We start from the raw sequence: 15,241 nt of genomic DNA on the forward strand, positions 1-15,241 counted from the left end.
GTATCTGCCTCGCCTTGTTCTGTATTTTTAGCTTATGTCATCTTTAAAAGAAACCCTTGCTGCTATAGATTACACATATATACAGTATCTGTCCGCACACATGTACACCGGTGTAAGAATACAATGACAGATACACATTAGTACAAAACAATCACGCACCTCTCCAGGCAGTTCTCGTAGTTGACGGTTGCCTTGAACCCATAGATGGAGAAGGTGACAATGCTGGCAAAGATGGAGGTTCCACTGTTGATGAAGGACACAACAATGGCCTGCCTCTCAAAGTTGTTGTTGTAGTGGTTGTAACTGGCAAAAGCTATGAGTGTCCCAAAACCCAAACCCAAAGAGAAAAAGATCTGAGTGGCCGCATTGATCCATGTAGTAGGGTCAGCAAGCTGTTCCATCTGAATGCAGACAAACACACATGTACATATGGGCACAGGTACAGACAGACACACAAGCACAAAACATTACAAAACACATTTTAAGAATTCATTAAATATTTTGTATAGTTCTGCAGAGGCCTCGCAGGTACATTACTGTCTGGCTATAATAGACTGTATAAATAATGGACATAGCTATTGTGATGTCACCCATTGGTTTGTGGACTACTGTTCTGAAACCTAGAATTTGGTATTTTGGCCGTCGCCATCTTGGTGTTTTTGCTGTCAGCACTGAGCAAATTTAGACGAGAGAATGGAGCTGTGGAGGGGGGAGGGGTTTATCCGACTAAGAACCTGAGGGCACAATGCACACTCACCTCTACCAGCAACAAGGTGCATCCATAATTCATGTTAACTGTGATTCTATTTGGGATGCTAGCCGAGAAAAGGCTTAAAACAAATTGTCTTTGCTGGAAAAAACTAACAGCCGACTTGTGTCTTTTAGTACAACCAAATGGTGAACAAGACATTATTAGGTGACCAAAATGATACAGGACAAGCAGTTATGGACAATGAATGAATGAACAAAATGATACAGTTACTTTTGATATGAAAAAACACTGTGAAAGCGTCAAAGTTCTGACACAACAAACTAACACAACTAGGGCCCTAAGATTTTTGTGGTGTGCAAAACATTGTGGAATTTAATAATGAAATGAATAAAATACAAAATACAGAATATTGTGTAATTTAACGCCCAAGCTACAGAAGAAAACTATGCTGGTATGTTTTGATGTCATTTCTGGGCACGCTGCTTCCTCAGCTCCTCCACACACAACTTTTTAAAGTTAACTCACACCAGTAAATACAAGCCTGTGCTCTATGGAGTTAGATCAGTCTCATAATGAATAAATGCACACAGAAGGATTCACAAATGTATATTGGGATTTATATATAAATGTCTCTCAACACACAAATATTTTTTGATGCACACACAAATTTCTCATTCTATATAAATCCCCAAATATCTCTATTTTAAAGAATTTGCAATTTTCATCTAAATCATATATGTATGTTGTGACATTTATTTACAAATTGTTGAATCTGCATTTACAAACTGGTTGCGATTTGTGAACTTCACTGGATTTGTGAGAATCTTTTTGAGACTTCCTTGCCATGTCTCAATCCACAAATGCATTTTTTTCAACAGGAATCAGATGTTGCCCTCCTTTCAGCCAATCACACGAATGTACCCCACGTGGGGGGGGGGTTTCAGCCAATCATATGAATGCGTCCGCACAGCACTATACATCATGGATGTATTATAAGGAAGTCTGGATACAGCCGTGGGGGCGGGGCCTCATTCACTCCTATGAGAGCTGCTCAAGCCCTCAGGAAGTGCGCCACCCTCTGAAGCAAAATTTACATAGTGGCCGAAAGTGGAACTACAGTGTCACGTGATGCACACTGGCCCAGAAAGACTTTTCCCCATTTGTTAACATTGGGAAAGAGACCTCCTTAAATCACTGGATAATTTTTTTTCAGACATGTTGACTTTCAGGACACATTTTTTATAGCCATTATTAAAAACATTAAGTCCTAAAGACCTAAAATGCGCTATTTTCCGAGTCAAGGTTTGGAATTCGGTCTTTCTCCAGACATAAAATGAACGCGCATCGGACCCGCGGGACTCTACCGTGAGAGCGCGCATGTAACTCTAAGAGTTTCTTACACAGGCTTCGTACTGGCTGTAGTAATGGATATTTTTGCTGTAATTCATCATTTTTTAATCACAATTCACAATTTTTACCATTTTACAACACATCCATACGCTGTTGGCTGTAAAGCCTGTACTATGGTTGTCTTACCGTGTCTGTATCAGAGACCGTATATACAGTATACGATCTGTATTCAAACTACCGGTTATCAGTGAGCAGCGCAGAGCATTAGTGACAGTTACTAAAAGGTACTGAACGTAGTATTTTTTAAAGTTGAGCTGTGTGATAAAACACGGGGCAATATTACAAGCACCACCTTTTGTTACATTTTTATGGGCAAGACACATTCCGATTCTGTTAATTTAATTTCTCCGTGATTACGATATGAGGTGGTCAAAAAGCTCCTCGGTGGCAGGGCCCCGGGGGTGGACGAGGTCCGCCCGGAGTTCCTCAAGGCCCTGGATGTTGTGGGGCTGTCGTGGCTGACGCGACTCTGCAACTTTGCGTGGACGTCGGGGGCAGTGCCCTTGGACTGGCAGACTGGGGTGGTGGTCCCTCTTTTTAAGAAGGGGGACCGGAGGGTGTGTTCCAACTACGGGGGGATCACACTCCTTAGCCTCCCTGGTAAGGTCTATTCGGGGGTACTAGAGAGGAGGGTCCGCCGGATAGTCGAACCCCGGATTCAGGAGGAGCAATGCGGTTTTCGCCCCGGTCATGGAACTGTGGATCAGCTCTGGACCCTTGGCAGGGTCCTCGAAGGTGCGTGGGAGTTTGCCCAACCAGTCCACATGTGCTTTGTGGACTTGGAGAAGGCATTCGACCGTGTCCCTCGGGGAGTCCTGTGGGGGGTTCTCCGGGAATATGGGGTTTCGGACTCCCTGATACGGGCTGTCCGTTCCCTGTATGACCGGTGCCAGAGCTTGGTCCGCATTGCCGGCAGTAAGTCGAACTCGTTTACTATTAGGGTTGGACTCCGCCAGGGCTGCCCTTTGTCACCGATTCTGTTCATAACTTTTATGGACAGAATTTCTAGGTGCAGCCAGGGTGTTGAGGGAGTCCGGTTTGGTGACCTCAGAATTGGGAATTGGGTCTCTGCTCTTTGCAGATGATGTCCTGTTGGCTTCATCGGGCCTTGACCTTCAGCTCTCACTGGATTGGTTCGCAGCCGAGTGTGAAGCGGCTGGGATGAGAATCAGCACTTCCAAATCCGAGACCATGGTTCTCAGCCGGAAAATGGTGACCTCGGGGTCTTGTTCACGAGTGAGGGAAGGATGGAACGGGAGATCAACAGGTGGATCAGTGCAGTATCTGCAGTAATGCGGACTCTGCACCGGTCTGTCGTGGTGAAGAGGGAGCTGAGCCGAAAGGCAAAGCTCTCGATTTACCGGTCGATCTTCGTTCCTACCCTCACCTATGGTCACGAGCTTTGGGTAGTGACCGAAAGAACAAGATCACGGGTACAAGCGGCCGAAATAAGTTTCTCTCCCTTAGAGATAGGGTGAGAAGCTCGGTCATCCGGGAGGAGCTTGGAGTAGAGCCGCTGCACCTCCACGTTGAGAAGAGCCAGATGAGGTGGCTCGAGCATCTAATTAGGATGCCTCCAGGACGCCTCCCTGGTGAGGTGTTCAGGGCACGTCCCACCGGTAGGAGGCCCCGGGGAAGACCCAGGACATGCTAGACTACGTCTCACAGCTGGCCTGGGAACGCCTCGGGGTCCCCCGGGAAGAGCTGGATGAAGTGGCCGGGGAGAGGGAAGTCTGGGCTTCCCTGCTTAGGCTGCTGCTCCCACAACCCGACCCCGGATAAGCGGAGGATGGAAAATGGATGGATGGATGGATGGATTACGATATGATTCCCTGATGTTGTATGTATATGTGTGTGTGTATGTGTAGAGAGAGAGTGTATGTGTAGAGAAATATACCATTCTCTGATAATCATGTAAATATTAAAACCAACAGGGCTGTCGTCATACCGCCGATTAGCTGCTGTTGCTAATAAGCTAAGCTACTACGAGAGGAATGCTCGTGCACCGGCGCTGTTCGCTTCAAGCACTCGGGTAATCTGTGTGAGCGAGCCAGTGAGTTGGAGTCACTGCTCGGGGAGACTCGGATGCGTTTGGCTGTCGTTAATCACTTCCACGCATGCTCTATGGGCCAGTAGATCCGGGTATTTTACACTTTTCTAAACCCGGAAAAAGAGTTTTCTCTGCTTCATGCGCCACTGAGCAGCTCTCAATGGAATGAACGAGGCCTTGCCCCGACGGCTGTATCCAGACTTCCTCATAATACATCCATGGCTCAGTTTGAATACAGACCGTAGACTCTATATACGGTCTCTGATACAGACACGGTAAGATGTCCATATTACAGGCTTTACAGCCAACAGCGTATGGATGTGTTGTAAAATGGTAAAAATGATGAATTGTGATTAAAAACTGATGAATTACAGCAAAAATATCCATTACTACTGCCAGTACGAAGCCTGTCCTGTGTAAGAAAGACCGAATTCCAAATCTTGATTCGGAAAATAGCGCATTTTAGGTCTTTAGGACTTAATGTTTTTAATAATGGCTATAAAAAAATGCTTTCTGAAAAGTCAACATGTCCCAAAAAAAATTATCCAGTGATTTAAGGAGGTCTCTTTCCCAATGTTAACAAACGGGGAAAAGTCTTTCTGGGCCAGTGTGCATCACGTGACGCTGTAGTTCCACTTTTGGCCACTATGTAAATTTTGCTTCGACAGACAGGTTGCCGTTCAATGTGAACATGGCATCCGGTGGTGATGATGCGCTTAGCATATGTGAAACATTATACAGGTTTACTTCATTTTCCTAAGTTGTGAGGTTTGCTCAGATAGTTAGAGAATTGTATGAAATGTGCATATAGTTACGCGGTTTAACTGTGTATCTAGCGTCATGAGCTAACGAGCTATAATAGCGTCAGCTAGCATTGTATGCTAACGCACTATGCCAACGGGCTATGCTAGCGTTTCCACATGCTAATAAGGTTACGTTAACATCTTGCAATTAAGTTGAAGTTATAGTAAATATAATGACTGTTTGACTGTCGCCTCAAGCTGAGGTAGCAGCCCGGACTTTTGTCCAGTTATTGGCCCGAGAGCTGTCTTCTGCCCCAACCACATCTAGAGAGAGCACATCAGTCAGGGCTGGCGGCAGTGCTACAGAGACTGATCTAACTCTGTAGTGGTCTTCTCTCTGATGCTTCATTCTGCTCTGTGTCTGTTTTAAATTTTAATGTTGTCTGGTGTGACCAAAGAGACATGAGTGATGGCAGTGACATTGCCATTACTTTATCTCCATGGTCAAACCAGCCCTTGCAAAGTGCCGCTGTATTCTGACCTGTAAATTAATTAATTAATTGGAACATAAGTGATCAAATCCATTGATACTCATTAAAATGTGAATATTTTCTTTCTGAATTGTTCAAATTCATTTTATCCACTATATGATAAGACACTCTTTCGGATGACTAAATGTGCTCAAACGGAACCTTGAAAAAAATCTAAACAGAATACATAGGGCCCTGGACAACATCTAAAAGCAACCTGTCACCTAAAAACAATGTCTGGCCAGTACTGATATTTACTTGTCCATGGTATTAAACCAAATAAGGCACAAATGTCTTGTAATTCTATCATTAATACAGTCATTTGTTAGTTAACCTCTCAGCCAGAGACTGGCACACTTTACTATCAAAAGAGACCTTTATTTTTTCAAACACAATCTTACCTTTGGTGTGAACATGTATTTGACACCATTGATGGCACCATGAAGTGTCACACCGCGGATCAGGTAGATGAGGAGGACTACATATGGAAAAGTGGCTGTGAAGTACACCACCTAGAGATGGAGCCAAACAGCAAAGTGTGGGGAAACGTTCAAATATGTGAGTAAATCTGTGTGTGGGGGGTGCTATATGTTGGACAGTTCATCAGTCCCAACAATCATTCATTCTTCTCATCTGGTCAAAAGAAAACACTTGTTCCTACACCATTTTTTAAAATGCACATATTTTGTAGTTAGTCTGTTGGGTGTACTCATAGTTGTTTTATTCTATTAACTAATGTTAATGTGCAGTATTTTAGACAGTTGATACTGGTAACATGAATATGCCTTAAGTTCCATTCCATAAATGTCACTTCTATAAACTAAATGCTATGACAGTTATTACTTCCCTAATGTAGAATTTAGTTAATGTACTGGAATGTATTATTAATTTGTTTTGATGTATTTCTTTTTTACATTGGATATAATGTATTCCCAGTCCTTGATTTTTTGAAGACCCTGATGATAGGGCCAAATCAAGCAGAGTTCACCTTGCCCAGTAAAGGGTCACCCCCCCACCCCACCACCGCCCTGGAACCACCCTGTGGGCCCACCACCTGTGGGATTGGAAATTAGGGCCGGGTGCATTGTGTGCTGGGCAGCAGGCAGGGGTGGGGCCCCAGACGTGCTGACCCCTGGCTTCGTAGGCTAGCTCTGGGGACGTGGATCTGCGGCCATATGTCTTGGAGCGGAGCTGTCAACGGTGGTTCCCATTTTTAAAAAAGGGGACCGGAGAGTGTGCTCCAATTATTGGGGTATCACACTGCTCAGCCTTCCTGGTAAAGTTTACTCCAGGGTGCTAGAAAGGAGGCTCCGACTGATTGTCGAACCTCGGATTCAGGAGGAACTATGTGGATTCCGTCCTGGTCGTGGAACAACGGATCAGCTCCTTACCCTTGCAAGGCTGCTGAAGGGGGCATGGGGGTTTGTCTATCCAATCTACACGTGTTTTGTGGATTTGGAGAAGGCTTATGACCATGTCCCTCAGGGAGTCCTGTGGGGGGTACTGCGGGAGTATGGGGTACCGTCATCCTCACTGCTGCATGCCATCCGGCTCCTGTATCATCAAAGTGAGAGCTGTGTCCGCATACTTGGAGTGAAGTCAAACACGTTCCCAGTTAGTGTTGACCTCCGCCAGGGTTGCCCCTTGTCTCTGATCCTGTTCGTGATTTTTAATGGACAGGATCTAAAGGCGCAGCCGGGGAGGAGAAAGGGGGTTGGTTTGGGGACCTCAGAATTGGATGTCTGCTTTTCGCAGATGATGTGGTTCTGTTGGCTTCATCATACCATGACCCTCAGCATGCACTGGGGCGGTTTGCGGCCGAGTGTGAAGCGGTCAGGATAAAAGTCAGCACCTTCAAATCTGAGGCCATGGTTCTCTGGGAAACGGTGGATTGTCCCTTCTGGGTGGGGGGAAAGTTGTTGCTTCAAGCAAAGGTGTTCAAGCATCTCGAGGTCTTGTTCATGAGTGAGGGTACAAAGGAGTGTGAGATGAACAGGCAGTTTGGTGCAGCATCTGCAGTAATGCGGGTGCTCCACCGGACTGTTGTGGTGAAGAAGGAGTTGAGCCGGAAGGTAAAGCTCTCGATTTACCAGTCCATCTATGTTTGATCCCTCACCTATGGTCATAAGCTCCTGGTAGTGACCGAAAGAATGAGATCACGGATACAAGCGGCCAAAATGAGTTTCCTCTGCAGGGTGGCTGGGCTCAGCCTTAGAGATAGGGTGAGGAGCTCAGACATCCGGGAGGAGTGGAGCCGCGTAGAGCTTGTGTAGAAAGGGGCCAGTTGAGGTGGTTTGGGCATCTGATCAGGATGCCTCCTGGGCGCCTCCCGTTGGAGGTGTTCCGGGCATGTCCTACTGGTAGGAGGCCCCGGACCCAGAACATGCTGGAGGGATTACATATCTCGTCTGGGAATGCCTTGGGGTCCCCCAGGATGAGCTGGAAAGCATTGCTGGGTAGAGGGACGTCTGGAATGTTCTGCTCCGCATGTTGCCCCTGCAACCCGGTCCAGGATAAGCGCAAGAAAATGGATGGATGGATGGACAGTCCTTGATTTTTTGAAGAGTTTTTTTAACAGTTGTCGGTTTGCATTAGCAGACTAGACCTGAGCATGTACAATAAGGAATACCCATCAGTGTGTATAGTATGTAGGAACATAAAGTTCTCTTACCTTTCCAGTTGATTTGACTCCTCGGACAATGAACAGGTAGGTGATCATCCAGGCAAGCAAGAGGCACAGTGCCTGGCCTGTATGAACGCCTCCGTTCTCTTCAATAGACGCAGAGATGTCTAGTGTTTCCCTGTAGAAGAAGTACTGCGTGGCCGTGGCCGTTTCACACTCCTCTATAGGTCCTGTCCGGTTGGCATTGATGGGGCAGTCTGCCCATGGCAGGACTGACTGGCATAGGAGTGAGCACACAACAGTATAGGCATGTTATCATACTGTGGAAATCAGATCTAATACTTCATATAAATATATATGTACATATATACATAGTATCAACTACTGAAAAATGACAGTAGTTGGTTAATTAGCAGCTCACTTGAAATGAATGAAAGAGGTACCAGAAACTCCATGCATTGATGATGTTGTAATAGAGACACAGATACAGGGATGTCACAACACTAGCGAGGCCTAAAATGAGAGAAAAACAATTATTACAAAGGATTTTTTGTTTCCCATTTTAATTAATTGACAACAAGTTATATTAACTCCTATTTCTAGCAGTTGAAGTTATCCATTTGAGTCTATAATGGAGTCAGAGGTCAGTGGTGAAGAAACAAAGTCCTGAGCACAGCCCAAGAAAGTCAGAAGTTTCCATAGTTTGTCCCTCTTACAGGATGGACAGACGTGCAATAGATGTTGTAAAGGCAGGTTTCCTTTACAGATTTGCGCAAAACATAAGCAATATTTTCTAAATGTCAATGTAACACAATTGTGAGATGACTGCGTTTTCACTGACTGATGTTCTGTGACTTCTCCTCTGGTGATAACAATCTGAGAAGCTTGTTGATGGATGTTCAAAACATTAGCACCTTTATTTCTATTGCAGCCACCGCACTAGCCATCATTATATCCTATCCAAGGCCACATCAGCATGTTATGGAGCGACAATGGAAAGGCAAGCCCCTTGCGGCCATGTATGAGGGATTTCTGAGAGGTGATAGTTCATGATTTCAAAGAGGAATTGTGGATTCAAAACTTCTGGATGATCCGCTAAACTATTGAAGAGTTATTTGATGTAGTAACACTTCTTCTAGCACCTGCAGCATCATGCCCGTCAAGCCAGTCCCTACTGACAAGTACATAGCCATACCATCATGTAACCTAGAAAAGCTCAAGTCTTTCCATTGCAGTTTTGCAAAATATGGATTTTTCTAATCACCTGAAATACCACCTCATACAAGGGTAAAAACTTTTTTGCAATAAATGGGATGATTTTTCTAAATCGACATGTTTCCATTAGACATATTTTATATTTGCAATTTCACTTTGCACAAGGGTTAAGGGTGAGGGTTAACGAAAGCTCGCCTAGTGACCATTTGCAATGGTACAATAAAATCAAGCCAGCTTAGTTAACCGAAAAGACAAAACTGGGTTTCAGGCAGAAATTGTAACCATACAAATTACCAGAAGCATTGGCAGTTCACTGACAGATCAGTATGAAGTGGTAACACTTTGTGTCCCACTTTTCTACCATGTTTGCTGCAATTCTAAGCTTCATAAAATCCAATATGCTGGGGTTTTGTTTGCCCCCAGAGAGGTGAGGAGGCTCTGTCATCATTGCCCTATCTGGATTCAGAGTCCCAAAGTTGCAATGATGCACAGCTGCATCAGTTAGTTTAGTCAGCTCTCACCTACTCCTCCCAAATAAGGGCTGATGGCCGTCCATGCCCCGATGCTGCCTTTACTCATCTTCTGACCAATGGCAAGCTCCAAGTAGAATAAGGGAACACCCTCCAGAATCAGCATGACGAAATATGGAATCAAAAACCCCCCTAAAGGAAGAAATATAAACAACATAAAACATAATATTCCATCAATAGCAGTCATAATGGTAGCTTATAACTACTCAATTTATTGTACGTTATTGTGTGGTGATTCCTGTTCTGGCTCCAAGAAAACCGATGTGCATGAAGATGGATGGGGTGGTGACGCTGAGGTTGTTTTTATGCTTATTAGGCAGCATAGTGAATTTTTGGTACGTTTAATGGGTTGTGTCATGACTGGCACTTGAATCATCTGTAATTGTTAAAAATGTTGTCAAAATGTTGAAATACTGGTGCCAGTAAAGTTCCTGAGTTTCAATATATATCTGTGCTATAGCAACAGCATATAAATAAAGCTTAAATCGAGAACACCGTTACAACCAGTTTTAAATTTTAGTGTGAGTGTGAAGGGGGGGGGGGTTGACATGCAGCAAATGGCCGAGGCTGGAGTCAAATCCAGCGGTCGCTGCAGCGAGGATACAACTTCTGTATATGGGGCGCTGCTGTATCCACTGAGCCACCAGACGCCCCAGGTCTTATAATGCAAAGATTAGAGTTGAAATTCCACTTTTGTCATGCTGTAGGTGATCTGGATCTTTGCATTTTGACATGTCTGGTTTATTAGCACCATTTATGTGACAGACAATGATAGACATGGGATTTATTCCAGATCTGAACAAAACAAAAACAGCAGAACCATGATAAATTATTTGCGAGAAAATTAAGAGTTTTGTTTCTCATTACATGAGAACTGGAGTATCCAAATGCTCAAAAATCTGCACGGACCCCAATCATGAGGGTTAGAGCCCCACAGTGATGGAACCCCACTGAGTTTGAGGTGGTGGCATCTGTCATGGCTCAGATTGCTCTGAACTGGAATGAGCTAAAAACATGTAAGCTGGTTCAATAATTGAAAATTAAGTAAAAATGCTTCCCAAGACATATGACCCCTATCAGCCTAATGCTGGAGCTAGAATGACCGCCCCAAAACTGCAATTTTGGTAAGGCCATGCCCCTCACCCCCTGAATAACTGACTTGAGATTTGGCACACACAGCTCAATGTGCTCTTCCAGACAGCCTCTTGGGTCATAGAAGTCCATCATGATGCATTTTTTGCTAATTTGCATGATGTGAAAAACAGTAATGTCTTTGGTTTTGGACTCTATTAATACTACAATTTGTACACAACACTGTTAGCCTGAGATACACAGTTCTTTTCATCTCTGTTAAATTACGCAAGATTGGTCAAAAACCACTATCCACCATTAATCAAAAAGTAACGAAATTGGCATCACCTCTGCCCTCTGTCGTCTCTACTTAGGTTAATTACAAATTTGTCTTGACCAAAACGGAAGTTCAGCAGTTGACCTTTTTTCCTTTTTTTTATACCATAAGAAAAAACAAATATAAACATCTGTTCAGTTAACTTCTCTCTGAAGGACAACAATAAAGCACTAAGTGTTCCAAATGAGGATATTAATCGAGAATATTGTATAAAGCAATGAAAAATAGTCTAACTGAGCAAAATGGGCAGCCACCTGAAACCAAAGCATTGAACACAGACACAAAAGCACTCACCGTCCCATGTAAAACACACCATTATAAATCAGGGATCCTAATCAGTTGCGCTTTCTGAGGTTTCTGCCATTTTTCCCCCGTTAAAGGTTATTTTGGGGGAGTTTTTCCATTAGTCAATGTGAGGGTCTGAGGACAGAGGGATGTGGTATGCTGTAAAGCCCTCTGAGCCAAATTGTAAATTGTGATAATGTGCTTTATAAATAAAACTGAATTGATTGAATTTAATAAATCACCAGTCTTTTTGGTTAATGGTGGTTTGTATAGCATGCACCATACAGGGTTTTCATCATGCTAGACCTTTAAATTACCTCTCAATGGTGTGTCTACTCTGTCTTTAAGTTTCCTCTTATTTAGCTCTTTGACTTAGTATTTTCCCACTCAAAGAGTCCAGTGGCATCCATACTACAGAGAGAGAGAGAGAGAGAGAGAGAGAGAGAGAGAGCTTGACAGGGAGGCAGAGAGATAGAGAAAGAGAGTTGAAATGCAACAAAAATCTGCAGGCTGGAATCAAACCCTGGAAGTTGCGATTTTATGGGATGCAGCTAAGGTACTCTGCCACATACACATTTTGGTCTGGACCAAAATTCTTGAGATCTGATACACAGACATATATTAATTGCATACAACCATATTATTGGCTTTAGTAAGCAACAGAGCACACATTGACCTCCAACAGTTTTTCTGCAAAAATATACATGAATGTAATTTGGTATTCATAATGTTATTCATGACATTATTACTAGATTCCAGCAGAGCTGTACAGATAGAAATGCTAATCAGGTCTGTAGCATTTGGTACGTCACCTGTAGGTGGCGCTAAAAGATTTTGCCTTTGTAGCCGCAGTTTGCAGCTGGCAGCAGCCACAGTTGAACACAGCAGCAGCAAGCAGCCTCCAGCTTCCACACAGACTTTCTTCAGGAAATGCAAACTGGATTTATTATTGCTTTTTTGCAATTTCTGCACCCAAAATACTGTAAGTACATTTTGTGGTGTTGCTGAACCAAAGTAATGTATTTAAACATCCTCATCCAACCTTGAGAGCAGACAGCCGCATGTCTTGCTGGTTCCTGCTCAGAAGTTACACATTAGGCTAATTCATCAGTAATTACAGCAGATGTGTGCTCATTGTGCAGTGGTCCAATAAAAACACACCAACTCTGTCATCTGCACACATTCTGTCTCCTCAGGACACTTAAGAACCTAATGAGCAGGCCTGCCAACAGTGGGGGTTAAAGGATACAGATGACCCTGGGCCCCCCAAGGCCAAGGGGTGGGGGTGGGGGGTTATATGTATAACCTTTAAGTGGGCCCAAGTGAAGCAATTTATTTACTGACTTATATCACTGGCAATATTGTTTAGGATTTTTTTCAATTAAGCACATTTCAACTTCTTCATCTGTTACCCCACCCCCTTCACTTATTGTGAAATGGAGCAGTCCATCTGACAGCATGGGCCAGAAATGCACAGAAGTCACATGCGCTGCTGATGTAAAGATGTTAAGCAAACTGCAGCCAGACTCTGTTAGCTAAGTCAAAATGTCTCACCAAAAAATCTACATTTTGTGTTGGCCTTGTACTCAGAACTGGGTTTAAAAGGTTTCTTTATCACAGTCTGAAACTGAGAAATGTGGTAATTTATGGTGAAGGGAGGGGCGGCATTTTGCCCCAGCCATACCCCTACTCTGATAAATAAAGTACAGTTCCTTACTGTTTTTCCAAACAGTTCAGTTCAATATTTCTGTGTACTGTTTTTTTGGGGTTTTTTTTTTTGACAATTAGTAGCCCCCTCAGTAGTATTATGTTATTGTTATTTAGCCTTCTGAGGAAATTGTTAAATCTATGGTTTTTATTTTGTGGGAAAAAAATGTCCATTACAATTTTTAAGAATTCCCCTCAGTCACCTTATCCTTCTTTTGTTGATGATAAGTTGATACAAGTTATTTTAACAAGAAACAATGTTTTTCTTTTTCTAGCATGGCAGCAACACACTTAAGGACACAAGGACCTCCTTGAAGATAAAACGTCCAAACCTTTAACCAAATAAATGGATCTGCATCCTGTATTTTTGTTTAACTTTTTTGTATTTTAATAAAGAAAATAAAAAATTAAAGGCAGAGGTGCACTTGGAAAAAAACAGTCTTGATTTAAGACTCGTATATAACAAGCACCTATGAATAATTAATTGAGTGCTATTCCTTCACTTTGCTCCTTGTGCTGCTCACAATCCATCGCTCAGACGCTCAGATATCCTTAGCACTCATTTGATTTGAGGATTCTGCACTATTTGCAATAGGCTCGGAAAAACACACTTGTTGTAAGTGACAAAAGTGGCTTATATGGCTTTACTGTACTACTCACAGTACCACAGTGTTATATTGTACTGTAATACAGGGTTTTATATAGACTGAATTAAAGTTGTTTTTCTACACTCCATTTTAAGGTGGTCTATGTTATGAAGAAATAAATAATAATTCTCAAAATTCTGAGTGTTTTTTTATTAACAGAATTAACTTGTACTTTTACTTTCAACATTTTACTTAGGAAAAGTAAATGTAGAGTAAATATCAGACACTTTTACTCAAGTAATAGTCAAAGAGGTTATTTTAACTTTTACAGAAGTCCTTTTCTGGTGAGAAATCTGTACTTTTACTCACTCATGTTATTTTATTATTGTTTCTTATCACTTGACTGTGGTGCTACAGCAGCAATTAGAGTGTAAAGTCTGTAGATAACACTGCATGCTGTATGTCAACTAATTCCGGTTCTACCCTCCTTTATGACCTGCAATAAGTTCACTGCTGGTCTCAACTTTGGGTCAACTAACTGTTTATAACTCATTCAGTCTTTTGGATATTTAGGCCAGAAACAGCCCCTCTGCATAACTCAGATTACTGGCAACAAGTCAATAAAGTGGTGAATAATATGTTCCCCTGTACCACTTATAACTATTTATTTAAAATTTTGTGCAATATGTAAAGACAGAAGTACCTTGTGGTGCAAAGTCCATGGTTCAGACAAGGATAATACAGTACTGTAAATTACTGACACTGACAAAACACATAATAGTGTATATGCTATAATGAGATCAAACTGGATGAGTGCTGTGTCTTAGTGGAATGAAAAAAGCTGGTTATTCAGCTCAAGCTGTGTTTCTCATGACAATCTGTCTAGCTGAAAGTGAACCTGGTATCTGTATATAACAGTTGACCAGGCTACTGAGAAGCACAGCCCTTGTTAAGAAATGAAATATTATTACATAACTGGTCTCCAGGCAGGAGTCAGTCACTTACCTCCACCGTGCATTTGACAGAGGTATGGAAAACGCCAAACATTTCCAAGTCCGACCGCATATGAGACGCATGCCAGAACAAACTGTATGGGGTTGTCCCAGTTGGGTCTTGCTTCTTTCTCCATGTCTGCGTCCTGAGAAGGTCCCCAGCTTAGTGCTCCAAGCCTCAGCCAGTCAGCGGAACAATAACAAGTGGATCAGTGCGTGCGGTGGTGCACCCTGGCTGCTTTTTATAAGCTTGCTGTGATTATGATGTGGTCACACACTTATTTTCTCTTATTACATAACCACTCCTCCCATGAGCCTTTGACTTGAGACCTCGGTGAATGTTTAATTGTACACATTAACCCAGCTGTGCTGTGTCTGCCCTCCATACCTGGACCTGAGCTGACAGAAAACCACTATTTTCATGAACTCATTATAATTTCATGGTCATG

The 15,241-nt window shown here is 42.9% G+C and overlaps 1 protein-coding gene across 1 annotated transcript in view; it reads right to left on the reverse strand.

Moving 5' to 3' along the window:
* Positions 1-15,035, reverse strand: part of slc6a20 (solute carrier family 6 member 20) — a 28,542-nt gene extending 13,507 nt beyond the window's left edge. Inside the window, exons 1-6 of the mRNA XM_042489881.2 lie at positions 14,806-15,035; positions 9,805-9,945; positions 8,490-8,581; positions 8,117-8,344; positions 5,847-5,957; positions 160-401 (exon numbers count right to left, since the gene is read on the reverse strand). Of these exons, the coding sequence (XP_042345815.2) occupies positions 160-401; positions 5,847-5,957; positions 8,117-8,344; positions 8,490-8,581; positions 9,805-9,945; positions 14,806-14,929 (938 nt within the window). The 5' untranslated portion in view covers positions 14,930-15,035. The remainder of the gene's footprint in view (positions 1-159; positions 402-5,846; positions 5,958-8,116; positions 8,345-8,489; positions 8,582-9,804; positions 9,946-14,805) is intronic.
* Between the last annotated feature and the right edge of the window lie 206 nt (positions 15,036-15,241).

The sequence above is a fragment of the Plectropomus leopardus genome, chromosome 11 (assembly GCF_026936395.1).
Source record: "Plectropomus leopardus strain MGB_pleo_1.0 chromosome 11, ASM2693639v1, whole genome shotgun sequence".
Lineage (NCBI taxonomy): Eukaryota > Metazoa > Chordata > Actinopteri > Perciformes > Serranidae > Plectropomus > Plectropomus leopardus.